At 48.6% G+C, this 24,214-nt stretch overlaps 1 protein-coding gene across 1 annotated transcript; it reads right to left on the bottom strand.

Annotated features, from left to right (window-relative positions):
- Nucleotides 1–978: 978 nt before the first annotated feature.
- On the bottom strand, nt 979–22,903 carry LOC139419361 (neurotrypsin-like; the record flags this gene model as incomplete). The annotated part of the gene is made up of 7 exons (XM_071169300.1): nt 22,381–22,903; nt 19,868–20,006; nt 11,963–12,138; nt 10,026–10,176; nt 6,105–6,283; nt 1,281–1,422; nt 979–1,193 (listed from the first exon to the last, which is right to left on the bottom strand). Coding segments are annotated over exons 1-7 (1,378 nt in total), but the record flags the coding sequence as incomplete, so codon positions are not given.
- Between the last annotated feature and the right edge of the window lie 1,311 nt (nt 22,904–24,214).

Genomic DNA, 24,214 nt, shown 5'->3' with positions numbered 1-24,214 from the left:
GTGTGTGTGTGGAGAGGGGAATGAAGAGCCTTCCCTCCATATGGAGAGCAGGTCGGCGGGTCGTAACCATAACAACCCCCTAGCGACAGGACCGTTGTGTGAATCCCTCTCTCTCTGTTGTGCCATAACATCTGATTCACACGTTGGAATGACATATGGTGCTGTACATTACCCTGTGCACACACACACACACACACACACAGTGGTTTTCTCTCCCTCACACACACACACACACACACACAGTGGTTCTCTCTCCCTCACACACACACACACACACACAGTGGTTCTCTCTCCCTCACACACCCAGAGAGACAGTGTTTCTCCGACAGACAGACAGACAGACAGACTCTCCTCTCACCATATGTGAAGACAGACAGACAGACAGACAGACAGACAGACAGACAGGCAGGCAGGCAGGCAGGCACAGACAGACAGACAGACAGACAGACAGACAGACAGACAGACAGACAGACAGACAGACAGACAGACAGACAGACAGTGTGACTCCTCTCACCATATGTAACAGATGTAACCTATTATAGTACGTGAATACTACAGACAATACTTACTGGGGAGGGGTGTGTGTGTGTGTGTGTGTGTGTGTGTGTGTGTGTGTGTGTGTGTGTGTGTGTGTGTGTGTGTGTGTGTGTGTGTGTGTGCGCGCGCTTACTGGGGAGGTGTGTGTGTGTGTGTGTGTGTGTGTGCACGCGCTTACTGGGGAGGTGTGTGTGTGTGAGTGTACTTACTGTGTAGGGTGTGTGTGTGAGTGTACTTACTGTGTAGGGTGTGTGTGTGAGTGTACTTACTGTGTAGGGTGTGTGTGTGTGTGTGTGTGTGTGTGTGTGTGTGTGTGTGTGTGTGTGTGTGTGTGTGTGTGTGCTTACTGTGCAGGGTGTGTGTGTGTGTACTTACTGTGCAGGGTGTGTGTGTGTGAGTGTACTTACTGTGCAGGGTGTGTGTGTGTGTGTGTGTACTTACTGTGCAGGGTGTGTGTGAGTTTGTCCCTACAGTGGACGTTGACATCTTCCTTGTGGGAACAGTCATGTCTAAGCCACTCCCTCCTGCTACACAGTGATAGGCTAGGCTCCTTCCCCGTACAGCTCACATCGTCCAATAGGATGGGGCCTGACCCCGCCGGAAACTGCCCACCTGGGCCGACCTCTGACCCCTCAGGAGGAAGAGACTCCCCTGATCTAGAGAGAGAACACACACCTTTAGATTTCAGTAAATACTGTATGTGTGTGTCTCCGTCTGTGTACAGGGTATCTCTCTCTCCTCACCTGTACCCCAGCTGTCCACAGACCACCTGTGTGTTGGAGTCAGTCCATCCATCGTCACACACCGTCCCCCACTGACCTCTATAGAACACCTCCAGCCTGCCCTCACTGTTCCCACTATCCCCAGACAACCGCACTGAACCATCTGGAGGGGGGGGGGGGTGGGGCAGAGAGAGAGAGATGGAGATAGGGATGGAGAGAGAGAGATGGAGAGAGATGGAGAGAGAGAGAGAGACGGAGAGAAAGAGAAAGAGAGAGAGAGAGAGAAAGAGAGAGAGAGAGAGATGGAGAGAGAGAGATAGAGATGGATTTTTTTTTATTTTTTTTTATAAAACCTTTATTTTTTACTCAAGTGTTAACATAAATAATGACACACTGCCTTTTCAGAAATGAAACAACAAATGTAATTCCTAAACAAAAATAAATACATAACATATACATTCAACTTATTTCAGCAGCAAAAAATAATTTCCCCTCCTCTACAGAACAAAGCGCTCCTTCGTAGGCCCACTTCTCCTCAAATAATAGGAGATCTTTTACAGCTGAAAAGAACTCAAAATCTACTTTTATTCTTGCTTTCACTAAACCTTTAAAAACACATCTTACATCCTGCCCATATCCCGTTTCTATCTTATGTTTCCTACTCAGAAAAATTGACATCTTAGCTTGTCCCAAAATAAAATTTAACATTTGACATTTTCTTTTCTGTTGTTTACTATATTGAAACCCCAAAATAAAAACAGTGTTATTGAAAAACTCCCCTACAGCTTTAAACAAAGATTCCAGCATTTCCAATAGCGGTTTTATCCTCTCACACTCCATAAAACAGTGACAAAAGCATTAACTGCAATGATGCCATGTAAAACCCTCCATTGCATATCACCAGTACCCTTTTGTAACGGTGGCTTGTACAGTGCTCTCCAAGCTGGCTGAATACCTTGTCATCAATGCCCAATTTTACCCTCCATGGAGTGTCTTTTCTATTTTTCAATTTATCTTTATTCAACACCTTGACACACCCCCTATACAAGTCCTTCCCATTCACCTCATCCAAACCCACCTCCTCTCAAATCCAGCAATAACGCCTTTCTTTCTGACTCTGGGATATTTGGTGTAATCCCTAGTCTTGGAAATGTACCTTCTTCTTGTGACTACTAAGCATACCCCATTCTTCCGCTGACAGAGCCTTCCTGCAGCTCCCCAGCATTTGTCCGACAATCCTTTCCGACCTCATCCCCAAATGCTCTGCCACCCGTCTTCCATCCATTAAGGCGGGCCCAGCCATGGCCATTAACTGTTTTAAGGTTATGATTTTCCCCTTCACCAGAATCTTGGAGAAATGTGGAACAGCTGCAGTTGTACAATCCAGTCTTGCCCCATACACCAGAGGTTCCTCCAACAGCCAATGCACTGACTCCGCTGAAGTTCGTCTGGACACCTTCATTATGGTCCACACTCTGAGAAGGCCTCTGTAAAACGGAGGTACTCCCTCCCTAGAAATCTGGCTACTATCAACCAGAAATAAAGCCTTCTTTAAACCTAATCCTCCAACCCGCTGTAATACAAGACCTGACACCCCTCTCCACACCACATTTTCCGGTCCATAAAGCAACCTTTGAATAAACTGAAACCGGAAAGCAGCAGCCCTACTAGCAAGATGTACAAGACCTTGTCCCCCCTCCTCTTTTGACAAATACAAAACACTTTGTGGAACCCAGTGATATTTATCCCAAAAGAAATCCACAATAATCGCCTGTATCTTAGCCAGAAGGCCAGATGGTGGTTCTAAAACTGACAACCGATGCCACAGCGCAGAGGCAATCACATTGTTAACTATAATAGTGCGCCCCCTATATGACATACGAGATAGTAACCAACGCCATCTCCTCATCCTCCCTTCCACCATTTCAACCACCCCACTCCAATTTTTTTCCATAGTCCCCTCATCTCCTAGGTACACTCCAAGATACTTAAAACCTCCCTTACACCATTCTAGCCCCCCTGGCAAAGCCATGATCCCTCCAGACCATTCTCCAATCTGTAAAGCACAACTCTTTTCCCAATTTACCTTTGCAGAGGATATTCCCCTAAAACGATCAACCATTAGACTCAAGCTATCCACCTCCGCTTTATTTTTCACTAACACAACTACATCATCAGCATAGGCTGAGAGACGAATAGGAGGAATATCCTCTGAAAGGCACACCCCTGCAATGCGACTTCTAATGCTATTTAGTAGTGGCTCTATAGCAATGGCATATAACATTCCTGACAAAGAACATCCCTGCCTAATACCTCTACACACTTTAAAAGGAGCACTCAAACCACCGTTAACTTTCAATACACTTTCAATGTCACCATATATCACCTTTATCATGGCAATAAAACCAGACCTGAACCCAAACGCTTCAAACGTGTGCCATAAATATTGATGTTCAACTCGGTCAAATGCCTTTTCCTGATCAATTGAAATTAGACCAGCATCCAACCCAATAGCCCTAGAGACGTCCAAAAAAATCACGAATCAGAGAAATTTTCTTTTTTTTTACCATCTCTTGCCCCATTTACGTTTAAAGAAGAAATCTTAAAACTGCTCATGGATTAAAAAAAATAAATACAGAGGAAGATACAGCCACCACATCTCTTTACAGAGTTAAAACTGCAACTGAACTCTTTCATTTTCTTTAGAATTTACATCACTTATCACTCTCGTGACCACTTTCTTGAGTCTAGCAATTTCAGGGCTTTTCAAACTTCCCCCTGTAATTTTTGACATCAGAAACTTTGCTGATTCAATAAACAATTCACGTTCAGGGGAAAAATCAGTTACATTGTAATCCTGCATATATTTCTTCCCTTTTGTCAACTTCAGAAATTGACGTATCTTCTCGATCCCATACCTCCCTTCCACCCCATTTATCTCACTATATTGTTGTGACGCGTCAGATGACTCACTCTCGCTATCCTCCCCAGAAGAAAACCCCATCTCTACAACTTGTTCATCTTCAACTGATTTATCAATCTCTACCTTTCTCTTAGAATTAGACCCTTCACCACCCCTTAAATTCTTCCTTTTACTCCTCGGTATTTTGAAAACATCCGCTTCCTTTTCCGTTATTTCAATCTCCTCTTGACCTCCAATTTCATTTTCCAGCACCACCTCAGCGACGGCAGTCGCAATCTCACCTAGTGTTTCCCCTCCCTCTTTGTTCTGATCTACCACAATTGCCCCCGTATCCACAATGCCTTCCTCTCCTACTTTTCCAACCACATCTGCCCACCTTCTCTCTTCCCCTGCACCCTTAGCATGTTCATCCCTTCGCGGTGGTGCGTTAGTTGCACCCGCACTAAAGCTACTACCAGGCTCAGCGCGCTCATTCTCGGGACAACTACGCACCAAATGCCCCTCTCTTCCACAGCCAAAGCATTTCATTGATTCAGTAGATGCATAGAAGACATAATCAAACCCATCAATCTTAAAACTGAACGCTAAATTCAGTTCATCTACGTCCTTTTTTAAAATCATATGCACTTGTCTCCTACTTCTATGAGACACGACATGTTTCAACAACGGAGATTTGCATCCAAAAATAACCTTCTTTATTGTAGATACGATTTGACCATGGCGAGATAACTCTCGCTCCAACACTTCATCTCTAACAAATGGTGGCACGTTAGAAAGCATAACTTTCTTTGCCGGATTCATAAGCGGAAATACCGCCGTCTGTGTCTCCCGCAACACAACACCCCTCTCAACTATCTTATTCACCTTTTCAATTGAATCTAAGAATATCACTACAGCGCTATTCATCCTTGAGGCTGATTTGATGCTATCGTACCCAATGATAGCACCCACAGCCAAGCTACATTCTTCCACTGAACACCCGGCCGCAGCAGGAATCTCCAACTCCATGCCTCCAACTAAGTTTTTTCAAACTCTACACTTCCACGAGTGGCCATTGCAACCAGCCCCACCCGCTGGTTGTGCCCTCGCGAAAAACCAACCTCAAAGATCCCACCACCCCTATACGTGCTTAGTGATAGTTAAACAATATACCCTTAAAACAACTAAACTAATCAATATATATATATATATATATACATACCAAAACCCAATAGAGTGAAAAGAAATTCCATTCGCTCTCACAATCACTCCTGCTTGACGACTCACTCCCAGCATGCACTCCGACGAGAGAGAGAGAGAGAGAGAGAGAGAGAGAGAGAGAGAGAGGAGAGAGAGAGAGAGAGAGAAAGATGGAGAGAGGGAGAAAGAGAGAGAGATAGAGGGGGAGAGATAGAGAGAGGGATGGAGAGAGGGAGAAAGAGAGAGAGATAGAGAGGGAGAGATAGAGAGAGGGATGGAGAGAGGGAGAAAGAGAGAGAGATAGAGAGGGAGAGATAGAGAGAGGGATGGAGAGAGAGAGATGGAGAGAGATGGAGAGCGGGATGGAGAGAGAGAGAGAGGGAGAGATGGAGAGGGAGAGATAGAGAGGGAGAGATAAAGAGGGAGAGAGAGGGGGAGAGAGGGAGAGAGAGAGGGAGAGATGGAGAGGGAGAGATGGAGAGGGATGGAGAGAGAGAGATAGAGAGATAGAGAGGGAGAGAGAGAGATATTTTGTAGCATAGGGAATTCATGTCAGATGTGTGTGAGCAGTGTGTGTGTACCAGTGAGAGGGGTACAGGAGACCCCTGTGTAGTGTGTGTACCAGTGAGAGGGGTACAGGAGACCCCTGTGTAGTGTGTGTACCAGTGAGAGGGGTACAGCAGACCCCTGTGTAGTGTGTGTACCAGTGAGAGGCGTACAGGAGACCCCTGTGTAGTGTGTACCAGTGAGAGGGGTACAGGAGACCCCTGCGTCTTCAGAGTGGAGACAGTTGTGTTCTCCCCAGGCAGCTTTAGGACACTGTTCCAGGGTCAGCTCGTTCCCCGTGCAGCGCACCTCATCCAGCCACACCCTGCCTGACCCCGCACCGAAATACGCCTGACCCCACGCTCGTGCTACACCCCTGGAGAGAGAGAAGGGGGAGAGAGAGAGAGAGAGAGACAGAGAGAGAGAGAGAGAAAGACAGAGAGAGATAGACAGAGAGAGAGAGAAAAGTGGGGAGAGAGAGAGAGAAGGGGGAGAGAGAGAAGGGAGAGAGAGAGAGAAGGGGGAGAGAGAGAGAAGGGGGAGAGAGAAAAGTGGGGAGAGAGAGAGAGAAGGGGGAGAGAGAGAAGGGAGAGAGAGAGAGAAGGGGGAGAGAGAAAAGTGGGGAGAGAGAGAGAGAAGGGCGAGAGAGAGAGTAGGGGGGAGAGAAAGAGAAAGAGAAGGGGGGAGAGAGAGAAGGGGGAGAGAGAGAGGGGGAAGTGGAGAGAAAGAGAGAGAGAGAAGGGGGAGAGACACATTCAAGTCAAACACATAAATAGTCCTACACACCTTCTTCATGAAAATGAATAAATATTTTTTTATGATTTGACATGATTTCTAGACCTACAAAGTCCACAACAAAAAACTAAATTAAAATAATATCTGACTTTTAGCTTTCTTCCAAAACAACTTACATAGTGAACATTTTCCAATGAGTGCACCCACCATCCTGGCCCAGCGGGTATTGAACCCACAATCCTGGCCCAGCGGGTATTGAACCCACAATCCTGGCCCCAGTGGGTATTGAACCCACAATCCTGGCCCCAGCGGGCATTGAACACACCATCCTGGCCCCAGTGGGTAGTGAACCCACCATCCTGGCCCCAACGGGTATTGAACCCACCATCCTGGCCCCAGTGGGTAGTGAACCCACCATCCTGTAGTGAACCCACCATCCTGGCCCCAACGGGTAATGAACCCACCATCCTGGCCCCAGTGGGTAGTGAACCCACCATTCTGGCCCCAGTGGGTATTGAACACACCATCCTGGCACCAATGGGTATTGAACCCATCATCCTGGCCCCAGCGGGTATTGAATCCACCATCCTGGCCCCAGCGGGTATTGAACCCACCATCCTGTAGTGAACCCACCATCCTGGCCCCAGCGGGTATTGAACCCACCATCCTGTAGTGAATCCACCATCCTGGCCCCAGCGGGTATTGAACCCACCATCCTGTAGTGAACCCACCATCCTGGCCCCAGCGGGTATTGAACCCACAATCCTGGCCCAGCGGGTATTGAACCCACAATCCTGGCCCCAGTGGGTATTGAACCCACAATCCTGGCCCCAGCGGGTATTGAACACACCATCCTGGCCCCAGTGGGTAGTGAACCCACCATCCTGGCCCCAACGGGTATTGAACCCACCATCCTGGCCCCAGTGGGTAGTGAACCCACCATCCTGTAGTGAACCCACCATCCTGGCCCCAACGGGTAATGAACCCACCATCCTGGCCTCAGTGGGTAGTGAACCCACCATCCTGGCCCCAACGGGTAATGAACCCACCATCCTGTAGTGAACCCACCATCCTGGCCCCAGCGGGTATTGAACCCACCATCCTGTAGTGAACCCACCATCCTGGCCCCAGCAGGTATTGAACCCACACTCCTGTAGTGAACCCACCATCCTGGCCCCAGCAGGTATTGAACCCACAATCCTGTAGTGAATCCACCATCCTGGCCCCAACGGGTATTGAACCCACCATCCTGGCCCCAGTGGGTAGTGAACCCACCATCCTGGCACCAATGGGTATTGAACCCACCATCCTGGCCCCAGCGGGTAATGAACCCACCATCCTGTAGTGAACCCACCACCCTGGCCCCAGCAGGTATTGAACCCACCATCCTGGCCCCAGTGGGTATTGAACACACACTCCTGTAGTGAACCCACCCTCCTGGCCCCAGCGGGTATTGAACCCACCATCCTATAGTGAATCCACCATCCTGGCCCCAACGGGTATTGAACCCACCATCCTGGCCCCAGTGGGTAGTGAACCCACCATCCTGGCACCAATGGGTATTGAACCCACCATCCTGTAGTGAACTCACCATCCTGGCCCCAGCAGGTATTGAACCCACCATCCTGGCCCCAGCGGGTATTGAACCCACCATCCTGTAGTGAACCCACCATCCTGGCCCCAGCGGGTATTGAACCCACCATCGTGTAGTGAATCCACCATCCTGGCCCCAGCGGGTATTGAACCCACCATCCTGGCCCCAGCGGGTATTGAACCCACCATCCTGTAGTTAATCCACCATCCTGGCCCGAGCTGGTATTGAACCCACCATCCTGGCCCCAGCGGGTATTGAACCCACTATCCTGGCCCCAGCGGGTATTGAACCCACCATCCTGGCCCCAGTGGGTATAGAACTCACCATCCTGGCCCCAGCGGGTAATGAACCCACCATCCTGGCACCAGCGGGTATTGAACCCACCATCCTGGCCCCAGCGGGTATTTAACCCACCATCCTGGCCCCAGCAGGTATTGAACCCACCATCCTGGCCCCAGCGGATAGTGAAGACACCATCCTGATCCCAGTGGGTAGTGAACCCACCATCCTGTCCCCAGTGGGTAGTGAACCCACCATCCTGGCCCCAGCGGGTATTGAATCCAGCATCCTGGCCCCAGCGGGTATTGAACCCTACATCCTGTAGTGAACCCACCATCCTGGCCCCAGCGGGTATAGAACCCACAATCCTGTAGTGAACCCACCATCCTGGCCCCAGCGGGTATTGAATCCACCATCCTGGCCCCAGTGGGTATTGAACCCACCATTCTGTAGTGAACCCACCATCCTGGCCCCAGTGGGTATTGAACCCACCATCCTGGCCCCAGCGGGTATTGCACCCACAATCCTGGCCGCAGCGGGTATTGAACCCACAATCCTGGCCCCAGCGGGTATTGAACCCACCATCCTGGCCCCAGCGGGTATAGAACTCACCATCCTGGCCCCAGTGGGCATTGAACCCACCATCCTGTAGTGAACCCACCATCCTGGCTCCAGCGGGTATTGAAGCCACCATCCTGTAGTGAACCCACCATGCTGGCCCCAGTGGGTATTGAATCCACCATCCTGGCCCCAGTGGGTAGTGAACCCACCATCCTGGCCCCAGCGGGTATTGAACCCACGATCCTGGCCCCAGTGGGTAGTGAACCCACCATCCTGGTGTTGAAACCGCCATATTCTATAAACTGAGCCAGGAAAAAAGGTCCAAGCGATTGGCTTCCTGGATTAGGATCTATAGCTATGAGAGGATGTGGTTCCTGGATTAGGATCTATAGCTAAGAGAGAATGTGGATCCCCTGTTTAGGATCTATAGCTAAAGAGGATGTGGCTTCCTGGATTAGGATCTATAGCTACGAGAGGATGTGGCTTCCTGGATTAGGATCTATAGCTATGAGAGGATGTGGATCCCCTGTTTAGGATCTATAGCAGTGAGAGGATGTGGCTACCTGGATTAGGATCTATAGCTACGAGAGGATGTGGCTTCCTGGATTAGGATCTATAGCTACGAGAGGATGTGGCTTCCTGGATTAGGATCTATAGCTATGACAGGATGTGGTTCCTGGATTAGGATCTATAGTTAAAACAGGATGTGGCTTCCTGGATTAGGATCTATAGCTATGACAGGATGTGGTTCCTGGATTTGGATCTATAGTTATGACAGGATGTGGTTCCTGGATTAGGATCTATAGCTATGACAGGATGTGGTTCCTGGATTAGGATCTACAGCTGAAATCCATGTCAGGTGTGTGTGTGTGTGTGCTTAAGGTGTGTGTGTGTGTGTGTGTGTGTGTATTTGTGTGTGTGTGTGTGCTTAAGGTGTATGTGTTCTCACCCCAGGCCCAGCTGTCGACAGACGACCTCCACGTCGCTCTCATCCCATTGGTCGTCGCAGACGGATCCCCACACGCCCCCGTGGAAAACCTCAACACGCCCCTCCCACGCTGACCCCCCCCCCACCAACCTCACTGGCACCAACACTACCACTGGACACAGACACACCGAAACACAGAGGACAGAGTTACTACCCCCCTAACCCTAACCCTAACCCTAACCCACTGGACACAGACACACGGAAACACAGAGGACAGAGTTACTACCCCCCTAATCCTAACCCCCACACATTTTCTACTAGTCCAGTCTGAATAGTACTAGTCCAGTCTGGATAGTACTAGTCCAGTCTGAATAGTACTAGTCCAGTCTGAATAGTACTAGTCCAGTCTGAATAGTACTAGTCCAGTGTGAATAGTACTAGTCTAGTCTGAATAGTACTGGTCCAGTGTGAATACTACTAGTCCAGTCTGAATAGTACTAGTCCAGTCTGAATAGTACTAGTCCAGTCTGAATAGTACTAGTCCAGTGTGAATAGTACTAGTCTAGTCTGAATAGTACTGGTCCAGTGTGAATACTACTAGTCCAGTCTGAATAGTACTAGTCCAGTCTGAATACTACTAGTCCAGTCTGAATAGTACTAGTCCAGTCTGAATAGTACTAGTCCAGTCTGAATAGCACTAGTCCAGTCTGAATAGTACTAGTCCAGTCTGAATAGTAATAGTCCAGTGTGAATAGTACTAGTCCAGTGTGAATAGCACTAGTCCAGTGTGAATAGTACTAGTCCAGTCTGAATAGTACTAGTCTAGCGCCTGAATAGTACTAGTCCAGTGTGAATAGTACTAGTCCAGTGTGAATAGTACTAGTCTAGTCTGAATAGTACTAGTCCAGTGTGAATAGTACTAGTCTAGTCTGAATAGTACTAGTCCAGTCTGAATAGTACTAGTCCAGTCTGAATAGTACTAGTCCAGTCTGAATAGGACTAGTCCAGTGTGAATAGGACTAGTCCAGTCTGAATAGTACTATTCCAGTCTGAATAGTACTAGTCCAGTGTGAATAGTACTAGTCCAGTGTGAATAGGACTAGTCCAGTCTGAATAGTACTAGTCCAGTCTGAATAGTACTAGTCCAGTCTGAATACTACTAGTCCAGTCTGAATACTACTAGTCCAGTCTGAATACTACTAGTCCAGTCTGAATAGTACTAGTCCAGTGTGAATAGCACTAGCCCAGTGTGAATAGTACTAGTCCAGTCTGAATAGTACTAGTCTAGCCTGAATAGTACTAGTCCAGTGTGAATAGTACTAGTCCAGTGTGAATAGTACTAGTCTAGTCTGAATAGTACTAGTCCAGTCTGAATAGTACTAGTCCAGTCTGAATAGTACTAGTCCAGTCTGAATAGGACTAGTCCAGTGTGAATAGGACTAGTCCAGTCTGAATAGTACTATTCCAGTCTGAATAGTACTAGTCCAGTGTGAATAGTACTAGTCCAGTGTGAATAGGACTAGTCCAGTCTGAATAGTACTAGTCCAGTCTGAATAGTACTAGTCCAGTCTGAATACAACTAGTCCAGTCTGAATAGGACTAGTCTGAATAGTACTAGTCCAGTCTGAATACGACTAGTCCAGTCTGAATAGTACTAGTCCAGTCTGAATAGCACTAGTCCAGTGTGAATAGTACTATTCCAGTCTGAATAGGACTAGTCCAGTCTGAATAGTACTAGTCCAGTCTGAATAGTACTAGTCCAGTGTGAATAGTACTATTCCAGTCTGAATAGGACTAGTCCAGTCTGAATAGTACTAGTCCAGTCTGAATAGTACTAGTCCCTCCCACCACCACCTTCCATTGGGGTACAGGTGACCCCTGCAGAGTGGGGACACTCCCCTCCTACCTTCCATTGGGGTACAGGTGACCCCTGCAGAGTGGGGACACTCCCCTCCTACCTTCCATTGGGGTACAGGTGACGGCTGCAGCGTGGGGACACTCCCCTCCGTTCCATGGAACACTGGGACACTGCAGTATATCAGGCTCCTCCCCCTGACAGTGGACCGCCCCCCAGTGCATTCTGACCACGCCACCTCGAGGAGATAGGGCGGAGGAGCGCGCTCGGCCAGAGAAACTACAGGGAGAGAGAGATGGAGACACAGACAGACAGACAGACAGACAGACAGACAGGATGCACACACACACACACACACACACACACACACACACACACACACACACACACACACACACACACACACACACACACACACACACACACACACACACACACACACAGTCAAGCAGTCATTTTAAAACAATCACTGTCACCCTCTTTAGCATGTCTGTCTGTATCCCCTCTTTCCTCTCCTCTGACCTGAACTTTGGCGCTGTGTGTGTGTGTGTGTGTGTGTGTGTGTGTATCGGTGTCAGCATGTCAGAGGTTGCAGCGTCTCTATTTCCACCAGGGAAATCAAGGGGTCTCTCCACCTCTCCCACCACAGCTGAGGAGTTCTGTCTCTGGATAAGATCTGTCCACATCTCCCTCCTCCTTCCTGTCCCTGTTGACCCACAGTACAGTATCCCCTTCTACAGGCTATAACCCCTAGTACAGTATCCCCTTCTACAGGCTATAACCCCTAGTACAGTATCCCCTTCTACAGGCTATGACCCCTAGTACAGTATCCCCTTCTACAGGCTATAACCCCTAGTACAGTATCCCCTTCTACAGGCTATAACCCCTAGTGCAGTATCCCCTTCTACAGGCTATAACCCCTAGTACAGTATCCCCTTCTACAGGCTATAACCCCTAGTACAGTATCCCCTTCTACAGGCTATAACCCCTAGTACAGTATCCCCTTCTACAGGCTATAACCCCTAGTACAGTATCCCCTTCTACAGGCTATAACCCCTAGTACAGTATCCCCTTCTACAGGCTATAACCCCTAGTACAGTATCCCCTTCTACAGGCTATAACCCCTAGTACAGTATCCCCTTCTACAGGCTATGACCCCTAGTACAGTATCCCCTTCTACAGGCTATAACCCCTAGTACAGTATCCCCTTCTACAGGCTATAACCCCTAGTGCAGTATCCCCTTCTACAGGCTATAACCCCTAGTACAGTATCCCCTTCTACAGGCTATAACCCCTAGTACAGTATCCCCTTCTACAGGCTATAACCCCTAGTACAGTATCCCCTTCTACAGGCTATAACCCCTAGTACAGTATCCCCTTCTACAGGCTATAACCCCTAGTACAGTACCCCTTCTACAGGCTATAACCCCTAGTACAGTATCCCCTTCTACAGGCTATAACCCCTAGTACAGTATCCCCTTCTACAGGCTATAACCCCTAGTACAGTATCCCCTTCTACAGGCTATAACCCCTAGTACAGTATCCCCTTCTACAGGCTATAACCCCTAGTACAGTATCCCCTTCTACAGGCTATAACCCCTAGTACAGTATCCCCTTCTACAGGCTATAACCCCTAGTACAGTATCCCCTTCTACAGGCTATAACCCCTAGTACAGTATCCCCTTCTACAGGCTATAACCCCTAGTACAGTATCCCCTTCTACAGGCTATAACCCCTAGTACAGTATCCCCTTCTACAGGCTATAACCCCTAGTACAGTATCCCCTTCTACAGGCTATAACCCCTAGTACAGTATCCCCTACAGGCTATGACCCCTAGTACAGTATCCCCTTCTACAGGCTATAACCCCTAGTACAGTATCCCCTTCTACAGGCTATAACCCCTAGTACAGTATCCCCTTCTACAGGCTATAACCCCTAGTACAGTATCCCCTTCTACAGGCTATGACCCCTACCTAGTACAGTATCCCCTTCTACAGGCTATAACCCCTAGTACAGTATCCCCTTCTACAGGCTATAACCCCTAGTACAGTATCCCCTTCTACAGGCTATAACCCCTAGTACAGTATCCCCTTCTACAGGCTATAACCCCTAGTACAGTATCCCCTTCTACAGGTCCCTAGTACAGTATCCCCTTCTACAGGCTATAACCCCTAGTACAGTATCCCCTTCTACAGGCTATAACCCCTAGTACAGTATCCCCTTCTACAGGCTATAACCCCTAGTACTATCCCCTTCTACAGGCTATAACCCCTAGTACAGTATCCCCTTCTACAGGCTATGACCCCTAGTACAGTATCCCCTTCTACAGGCTATAACCCCTAGTACAGTATCCCCTTCTACAGGCTATAACCCCTAGTACAGTATCCCCTTCTACAGGCTATAACCCCTAGTACAGTATCCCCTTCTACAGGCTATAACCCCTAGTACAGTATCCCCTTCTACAGGCTATAACCCCTAGTACAGTATCCCCTTCTAAAGGCTATAAACCCTAGTACAGTATCCCCTTCTACAGGCTATAACCCCTAGTACAGTATCCCTTTCTACAGGCTATGACCCCTAGTACAGTATCCCCTTCTACAGGCTATAACCCCTAGTACAGTATCCCCTTCTACAGACTATAACCCCTAGTACAGTATCCCCTTCTACAGGCTATAACCCCTAGTACAGTATCCCCTTCTACAGGCTATAACCCCTAGTACAGTATCCCCTTCTACAGGCTATAACCCCTAGTACAGTATCCCCTTCTACAGGCTATAACCCCTAGTACAGTATCCCCTTCTACAGGCTATAACCCCTAGTACAGTATCCCCTTCTACAGGCTATGACCCCTAGTACAGTATCCCCTTCTACAGGCTATAACCCCTAGTACAGTATCCCCTTCTACAGGCTATAACCCCTAGTACAGTATCCCCTTCTACAGGCTATAACCCCTAGTACAGTATCCCCTTCTACAGGCCCCTAGTACAGTATCCCCTTCTACAGGCTATGACCCCCTAGTACAGTATCCCCTTCTACAGGCTATAACCCCTAGTACAGTATCCCCTTCTACAGGCTATAACCCCTAGTACAGTATCCCCTTCTACAGGCTATAACCCCTAGTACAGTATCCCCTTCTACAGGCTATAACCCCTAGTACAGTATCCCCTTCTACAGGCTATAACCCCTAGTACAGTATCCCCTTCTACAGGGTATAACCCCTAGTACAGTATCCCCTTCTACAGGCTATGACCCCTAGTACAGTATCCCCTTCTACAGGCTATGACCCCTAGTACAGTATCCCCTTCTACAGGCTATAACCCCTAGTACAGTATCCCCTTCTACAGGCTATAACCCACAGTACAGTATCCCCTTCTACAGGCTATAACCCCTAGTACAGTATCCCCTTCTACGGGCTATGACCCCTAGTACAGTATCCCCTTCTACAGGCTATGACCCCTAGTACAGTATCCCCTTCTACAGGCTATAACCCCTAGTACAGTATCCCCTTCTACAGGCTATGACCCCTAGTACAGTATCCCCTTCTACAGGCTATAACCCCTAGTACAGTATCCCCTTCTACAGGCTATGACCCCTAGTACAGTATCCCCTTCTACAGGCTATGACCCCTAGTACAGTATCCCCTTCTACAGGCTATAACCCCTAGTACAGTATCCCCTTCTACAGGCTATGACCCCTAGCACAGTATCCCCTTCTACAGGCTATGACCCCTAGTACAGTATCCCCTTCTACAGGCTATAACCCCTAGTACAGTATCCCCTTCTACAGGCTATGACCCCTAGTACAGTATCCCCTTCTACAGGCTATGACCCCTAGTACAGTATCCCCTTCTACAGGCTATAACCCCTAGTACAGTATCCCCTTCTACAGGCTATGACCCCTAGTACAGTATCCCCTTCTACAGGCTATAACCCCTAGTACAGTATCCCCTTCTACAGGCTATGACCCCTAGTACAGTATCCCCTTCTACAGGCTATGACCCCTAGTACAGTATCCCCTTCTACAGGCTATAACCCCTAGTACAGTATCCCCTTCTACAGGCTATGACCCCTAGCACAGTATCCCCTTCTACAGGCTATGACCCCTAGTACAGTATCCCCTTCTACAGGCTATAACCCCTAGTACAGTATCCCCTTCTACAGGCTATGACCCCTAGTACAGTATCCCCTTCTACAGGCTATGACCCCTAGTACAGTATCCCCTTCTACAGGCTTTGACCCCTAGTACAGTATCCCCTTCTACAGGCTATAACCCCTAGTACAGTATCCCCTTCTACAGGCTATGACCCCTAGTACAGTATCCCCTTCTACAGGCTATAACCCCTAGTACAGTATCCCCTTCTACAGGCTATGACCCCTAGTACAGTATCCCCTTCTACAGGCTATGACCCCTAGTACAGTATCCCCTTCTACAGGCTATGACCCCTAGTACAGTATCCCCTTCTACAGGCTATAACCCCTAGTACAGTATCCCCTTCTACAGGCTATGACCCCTAGCACAGTATCCCCTTCTACAGGCTATGACCCCTAGTACAGTATCCCCTTCTACAGGCTATAACCCCTAGTACAGTATCCCCTTCTACAGGCTATGACCCCTAGTACAGTATCCCCTTCTACAGGCTATGACCCACAGTCAATACCACTACATTAAGTGTGTGTGATGGAGTAGGGGGTAAATAGCTAGCTAAGGACTTGAGTTGGGGGGGTGGGGTGGGGGTTGGAATCTGAGGTTCACGATGGGACAGACTACGAAGACTGTGTAGAAAAGGAGAGCGGAGAGGAGAGGAGGCGAGGAAATGAGAGAGGAAAGAGGAGAGGAAATGAGAGCGGAGAAGAAAGGAGAGGAGCAAGGAGAGGGAAGGAGAGGAGCAAGGAGAGCGGAGAGGAAAGGAGAGATGAGAGGAAAGGAGAGATGAGAGGAAAGGAGAGATGAGAGGAAAGGAGAGATGAGAGGAAAGGAGCAAGGAGAGGAAAGGAGAGGAGCAAGGAGAGGAAAGGAGAGGAGCAAGGAGAGCGGAGAGGAAAGGAGAGATGAGAGGAAAGGAGAGATGAGAGGAAAGGAGAGATGAGAGGAAAGGAGCAAGGAGAGGAAAGGAGAGGAGCAAGGAGAGGAAAGGAGAGGAGCAAGGAGAGCGGAGAGGAAAGGAGAGATGAGAGGAAAGGAGAGATGAGAGGAAAGGAGAGATGAGAGGAAAGGAGAGATGAGAGGAAAGGAGAGATGAGAGGAAAGGAGAGCGGAGAGGAAAGGAGAGGAGCAAGGAGAGGAAAGGAGAGGAGAAGAGTGGAGAGGAAAGGAGAGAGGAGAGGAGGAAAGGAGAATCTAAAGAGTCCAGGTTAAACAGGGGTCAAGGTTAAACACCACATTTAGAAGTCCTCTGTCCTGTCTAGAGACCTGCTACATCATCTGTCCTGTCTAGAGACCTGCTACATCATATGTCCTGTCTAGAGACCTGCTACATAATCTGTCCTGTCTAGAGACCTGCTACATCATCTGTCCTGTCTAGAGACCTGCTACATCATCTGTCCTGTCTAGAGACCTGCTACATTATCTGACCTGTCTAGAGACCTGTTACATCATCTGTCCTGTCTAGAGACCTGTTACATCATCTGTCCTGTCTAGAGACTTGCTACAGCATCTGTCCTGTCTAGAGACTTGCTACAGCATCTGTCCTGTCTAGAGACCTGCTACATCACCTGTTACCTCTCCTGTCCTGTCTAGAGACCTGCTACATCATCTGTCCTGTCTAGAAACCTGCTACATCATCTGTCCTGTCTAGAGACCTGCTACATTATCTGTCCTGTCTAGAGACCTGCTACATCACCGGTTACCTCTCCTGTCCTGTCTAGAGACCTGCTACATCATCTGTCCTGTCTAGAGACCTGCTACAGCATCTGCCCTGTCTAGAGACCTGCTACATCACCTGTTACCTCTCCTGTCCTGTCTAGAGACCTGCTACATCATCTGTCTTGTCTAGAGACCTGCTACATCATCTGTCCTGTCTAGAGACCTGCTACATCACTGGTTTCATCACCTGTCCTGTCTAGAGACCTGCTACATAACCTGTTACATCATCTGTCCTGTCTAGAGACCTGCTACATCATATGTCCTGTCTAGAGACCTGTTACATCATATGTCCTGTCTAGAGACCTGCTACATCACCTCTCCTGTCTAGAGACCTGCTACATCACCTGTCCTGTCTAGAGACCTGCTACATCATCTGTCCTGTCTAGAGACCTGCTACATCACTTGTTACATCACCTGTCCTGTCTAGAGACCTGCTACATCACCTGTTACATCATCTGTCCTGTCTAGAGACCTGCTACATCATATGTCCTGTCTAGAGACCTGCTACATAATATGTCCTGTCTAGAGACCTGCTACATCACCTGTCCTGTCTAGAGACCTGCTACATCACCTGTCCTGTCTAGAGACCTGCTACATCATCTGTCCTGTCTAGAGACCTGCTACATCATCTGTCCTGTCTAGAGACCTGCTACATCATCTGTCTTGTCTAGAGACCTGCTACATCACCTGTCCTGTCTAGAGACCTGCTACATCACCTGTTACATCACCTGTCCTGTCTAGAGACCTGCTACAACATATGTCCTATCTAGAGACCTGCTACATCACCTGTTACATCACCTGTCCTGTCTAGAGACCTGCTACAACATATGTCCTATCTAGAGACCTGCTACATCACATGTTACATCACCTGTCCTGTCTAGAGACCTGCTACAACATCTGTCCTATCTAGAGACCTGCTACATCACCTGTTACATCACCTGTCCTGTCTAGAGACCTGCTACAACATCTGTCCTATCTAGAGACCTGCTACATCACCTGTTACATCACCTGTCCTGTCTAGAGACCTTTTTCTAGGATAACCGCTCCCCTCCTTCCTTTTTCTAGGATAACCACTCCCCTCCTTTTTCTTGGATAACCACTCCACTCCTTCCTTTTTCTAGGATAACCGCTCCACTCCTTTTTCTAGGATAACCACTCCCCTCCTTTATTTTTCTAGGATAACCGCTCCACTCCTTTTTCTAGGATAACCGCTCCCCTCCTTTTTCTAGGATAACCGCTCCCCTCCTTCCTTTTTCTAGGATAACCACTCCACTCCTTTTTCTAGGATAACCGCTCCACTCCTTCCTTTTTCTAGGATAACAGCTCCACTCCTTTCTTTTTCTAGGATAACCGCTCCACTCCTTCCTTTTTCTAGGATAACAGCTCCACTCCCTTCTTTTTCTAGGATAACCGCTCCCCTCCTTCATTTTTCTAGGATAACCACTCCCCTCCTTCATTTTTCTAGGATAACCGCACCCCTCCTTCCATTTTCTAGGATAACCACTCCACTCCTTTTTCTAGGATAACCGCTCCACTCCTTTATTTTTATAGGATAACCGCTCCCCTCCTTTTTCTAGGATAACCGCTCCACTCCTTTATTTTTCTAGGATAACCGCTCCCCTCCTTTTTCTAGGATAACCGCTCCACTCCTTTTTCTAGGATAACCGCTCCCCTCCTTCCATTTTCTAGGATAACCACTCCCCTCCTTCATTTTTCTAGGATAACCGCACCCCTCCTTCCATTTTCTAGGATAACCACTCCACTCCTTTTTCTAGGATAACCGCTCCCCTCCTTCCATTTTCTAGGATAACCACTCCCCTCCTTCATTTTTCTAGGATAACCACACCCCTCCTTCCATTTTCTAGGATAACCACTCCACTCCTTTTTCTAGGATAACCGCTCCACTCCTTTATTTTTCTAGGATAACCGCTCCCCTCCTTTTTCTAGGATAACCGCTCCACTCCTTTATTTTTCTAGGATAACCGCTCCCCTCCTTTTTCTAGGATAACCGCTCCACTCCTTTTTCTAGGATAACCGCTCCACTCCTTTCTTTTTCACTACCTCTTTCTTTGTGCGTTTGTGAGACTGCATACGTGAGTGTGTGTGTGTGTGTGTGTGTTGTGCCCGCGCATGGGTGTGACTCACCCCTGTCCCAGCTGTCTGCAGACCACTGTAGCGTCCTGCTCTCCCCAGTCATCACCACAGACAGACCCCCAGACCCCCTGTAGATACACCTCCACCCTGCCATCCAGCTTAGAGCGGCCGCCCTGCAGGCGCACTGACCCTGGACGAGACACACACACACACACCGTTTAGATAATTTTCCACTGAGGAAGAGAGAATGAGAAAGAGAGCGAGAGTGACAGAGCGAGAGTGACAGAGCAAGAGTGACAGAGCAAGAGTGACAGAGCGAGAGAGAGAGAGAGAGAGAGAGAAACAGAGCGAGAAAGAGAGAGACACAGAGCGAGAGAGAGACACAGAGCGAGAGAGAGAGACACAGAGCAAGAGAGTGAGAGACACAGAGCGAGAGACAGAGCGAGAGACAGAGCGAGAGACACAGAGCGAGAGAGAGAGAGAGAGACACAGAGCGAGAGACACAGAGCGAGAGAGAGAGAGAGAGAGAGAGAGAGACACAAAACATCGTCAGAACATTAGTCAGTCCCTGCAGAGAACGTCCGGTACAGCACTACTAAATCACACAGCATGTCTATCTTGGTAGAGTCTCCCCCTAATGACTGACAGCTTGTCTGTCTTGGTAGAGTCTCCCCCTAAGGACTGACAGCTTGTCTGTCTTGGTAGAGTCTCCCCCTAATGACTGACAGCTTGTCTATCTTGGTAGAGTCTCCTCCCGAATGACTGAGAGCGTGTCTATCTTGGTAGAGTCTCCCCTAATGACTGACAGCCTGTCTATCTTGGTAGAGTCTCCACCTAATGACTGACAGCTTGTCTATGTTGGTAGAGTCTCCCCCTAATGTCTGACAGCTTGTCTATCTTGGTAGAGTCTCCCCCTAATGACTGACAGCTTGTCTGTCTTGGTAGAGTCTCCCCCTATTGACTGACAGCTTGTCTATCTTGGTAGAGTCTCCCCCTATTGACTGACAGCGTGTCTATCTTGGTAGAGTCTCCCCCTATTGACTGACAGCGTGGCTATCTTGGTAGAGTCTCCCCCTAATGACTGACAGCGTGTCTATCTTGGTAGAGTCTCCCCTAATGACTGACAGCCTGTCTATCTTGGTAGAGTCTCCACCTAATTACTGACAGCTTGTCTATGTTGGTAGAGTCTCCCCCTAATGTCTGACAGCTTGTCTGTCTTGGTAGAGTCTCCCCCTATTGACTGACAGCGTGTCTATCTTGGTAGAGTCTCCCCCTAATGACTGACAGCGTGTCTATCTTGGTAGAGTCTCCCCCTAATGACTGACAGCTTGTCTGTCTTGGTAGAGTCTCCCCCTATTGACTGACAGCGTGTCTATCTTGGTAGAGTCTCCCCCTATTGACTGACAGCGTGTCTATCTTGGTAGAGTCTCCCCCTATTGACTGACAGCGTGTCTATCTTGGTAGAGTCTCCCCCTAATGACTGACAGCATGTCTATCTTGGTAGAGTCTCCCCTAATGACTGACAGCCTGTCTATCTTGGTAGAGTCTCCCCCTATTACCTGACAGCTTGTCTATCTTGGTAGAGTCTCCCCCTATTACCTGACAGCTTGTCTATCTTGGTAGAGTCTCCCCCTATTACCTGACAGCGTGTCTATCTTGGTAGAGTCTCCCCCTATTACCTGACAGCGTGTCTATCTTGGTAGAGTCTCCCCCTATTACCTGACAGCGTGTCTATCTTGGTAGAGTCTCCCCCTATTACCTGACAGCTTGTCTATCTTGGTAGAGTCTCCCCCTATTACCTGACAGCGTGTCTATCTTGGTAGAGTCTCCCCCTATTACCTGACAGCATGTCTATCTTGGTAGAGTCTCCCCTAATGACTGACAGCCTGTCTATCTTGGTAGAGTCTCCCCCTATTACCTGACAGCTTGTCTATCTTGGTAGAGTCTCCCCCTATTACCTGACAGCTTGTCTATCTTGGTAGAGTCTCCCCCTATTACCTGACAGTGTGTCTATCTTGGTAGAGTCTCCCCCTATTACCTGACAGCGTGTCTATCTTGGTAGAGTCTCCCCCTATTACCTGACAGCGTGTCTATCTTGGTAGAGTCTCCCCCTATTACCTGACAGCTTGTCTATCTTGGTAGAGTCTCCCCCTATTACCTGACAGCGTGTCTATCTTGGTAGAGTCTCCCCCTATTACCTGACAGCGTGTCTATCTTGGTAGAGTCTCCCCCTATTACCTGACAGCTTGTCTATCTTGGTAGAGTCTCCCCCTAATGACTGACAGCTTGTCTATCTTGGTAGAGTCTCCCCCTATTACCTGACAGCTTGTCGATCTTGGTAGAGTCTCCCCCTATTACCTGACAGCTTGTCTATCTTGGTAGAGTCTCCCCCTGTTACCTGACAGCTTGTCGATCTTGGTACATTTTAACGTAACAACGTTTCTTAGTCTAGCCACCAACCAGACACATACCTCAATACTAATGAGATGCTTCCATCTGCTGAGACATGCCCGCTGTTGCCACACACACACACACACACACACACCTCTCTCTCCTTCCTCTACCTTGTTTACAGTCGCAGTAGCCCCAGTCCGTTCTGCCGCGGCTGTTCCTGAAGAAGCACCAGGGTCTGATCCTGTTGTCCGGGTTCCGACAGCGGTTATGATCCCCCAGCCCTCTACCCGGATAGCGCTCCTCAAACCCCGCTACCTCGCTCCACCTCATACACACCGCACCGGACTCCGTCACGTCCACAGCCCCTTGGTAGAACCCGTCTCTCCCGCGGCTCTGGACACAGTCGGTAAACGGTAGAATGAAGGAAGGAGAGGGCACGACGTCGGAGGAGGAAAGAGAGTAGGAAGAGGAGGCGAAAACAACTACCAGCGTAACGACTGAGAGGAGAACAGAGTCCATGATGTTGTTGTAGAGTAGCCTAGACATTTGTTTTCTCGGTTCAGCCTTTCTTTTCTCCCTCTCCTCTCGCTCTCAAATGTAGTCCTTAACCGAGAGAGAGAAATAAACACTAAACCGGTTCACGCCACCTCTTCTCAGAAATGCGCTCTCTTGATTCTGAACCTGTCTACATAGTGTGGGATAGGATCGACCGGGACCGGGTGTGTGTGATTGAGAATACCAGGCAAGAAAGGAGTTTTTAAAAGAGACGCGGATCAATGAACGAAACAGAGCTCGTGCCTCGAGCCCGGTAGTTAATGAGATCCCGAGTGACTCTCGCGCTTGTGTGTTGCGTAGAACCTTTATTTAACTAGGCAAGTCAGTTAAGAATAAATTCTTATTTTACAATTACTGTCTACCCTGGCCAAACCCTACCCCGGCCGGTTGTGATACAGCCTGGAATCGAACGAGGGTCTTTAGTGACGCCTCTAGCACTGAGAATCACACAGGAGCCCTGTGTGTGTGTGTGTTATTGTAATAGTCTTATTGATGGGTCATAACAAGGTGGATGTATCCTACAGGGCTGTGATTATGATCATAATCAGAGAACAAACAAATAACATGAGAATAATAACAATAATAATTAATTGAATAGAACAACATGTTAATTCACCTTATACATCCCACACATCAGCTACCTCTTGGCTCCTGGTTGAAGACTCGTCCTACATCGTAAAGAGCTGCTACCACTCCATCCCACACATCAGCTACCTCTTGGCTCCTGGTTGAAGACTCGTCCTACATCGTAAAGAGCTGCTACCACTCCATCCCACACATCAGCTACCTCTTGGCTCCTGGTTGAAGACTCGTCCTACATCGTAAAGAGCTGCTACCACTCCATCCCACACATCAGCTACCTCTTGGCTCCTGGTTGAAGACTCGTCCTACATCGTAAAGAGCTGCTACCACTCCATCCCACACATCAGCTACCTCTTGGCTCCTGGTTGAAGACTCGTCCTACATCGTAAAGAACTGCTACCACTCCATCCCACACATCAGCTACCTCTTGGCTCCTGGTTGGAGACTCGTCCTACATCGTAAAGAGCTGTTACCACTCCATCCCACACATCAGCTACCTCTTGGCTCCTGGTTGAAGACTCGTCCTACATCGTAAAGAGCTGCTACCACTCCATCCCACACATCAGCTACCTCTTGGCTCCTGGTTGAAGACTCGTCCTACATCGTAAAGAACTGCTACCACTCCATCCCACACATCAGCTACCTCTTGGCTCCTGGTTGGAGACTCGTCCTACATCGTAAAGAGCTGCTACCACTCCATCCCACACATCAGCTACCTCTTGGCTCCTGGTTGAAGACTCGTCCTACATCGTAAAGAGCTGCTACCACTCCATCCCACACATCAGCTACCTCTTGGCTCCTGGTTGAAGACTCGTCCTACATCGTAAAGAGCTGGTACCACTCCATCCCACACATCAGCTACCTCTT

The sequence above is a fragment of the Oncorhynchus clarkii genome, chromosome 10, assembly GCF_045791955.1.
Source record: "Oncorhynchus clarkii lewisi isolate Uvic-CL-2024 chromosome 10, UVic_Ocla_1.0, whole genome shotgun sequence".
NCBI classification, from domain to species: domain Eukaryota; kingdom Metazoa; phylum Chordata; class Actinopteri; order Salmoniformes; family Salmonidae; genus Oncorhynchus; species Oncorhynchus clarkii.
This window is presented reverse-complemented; position numbering and strand designations above follow the sequence as displayed.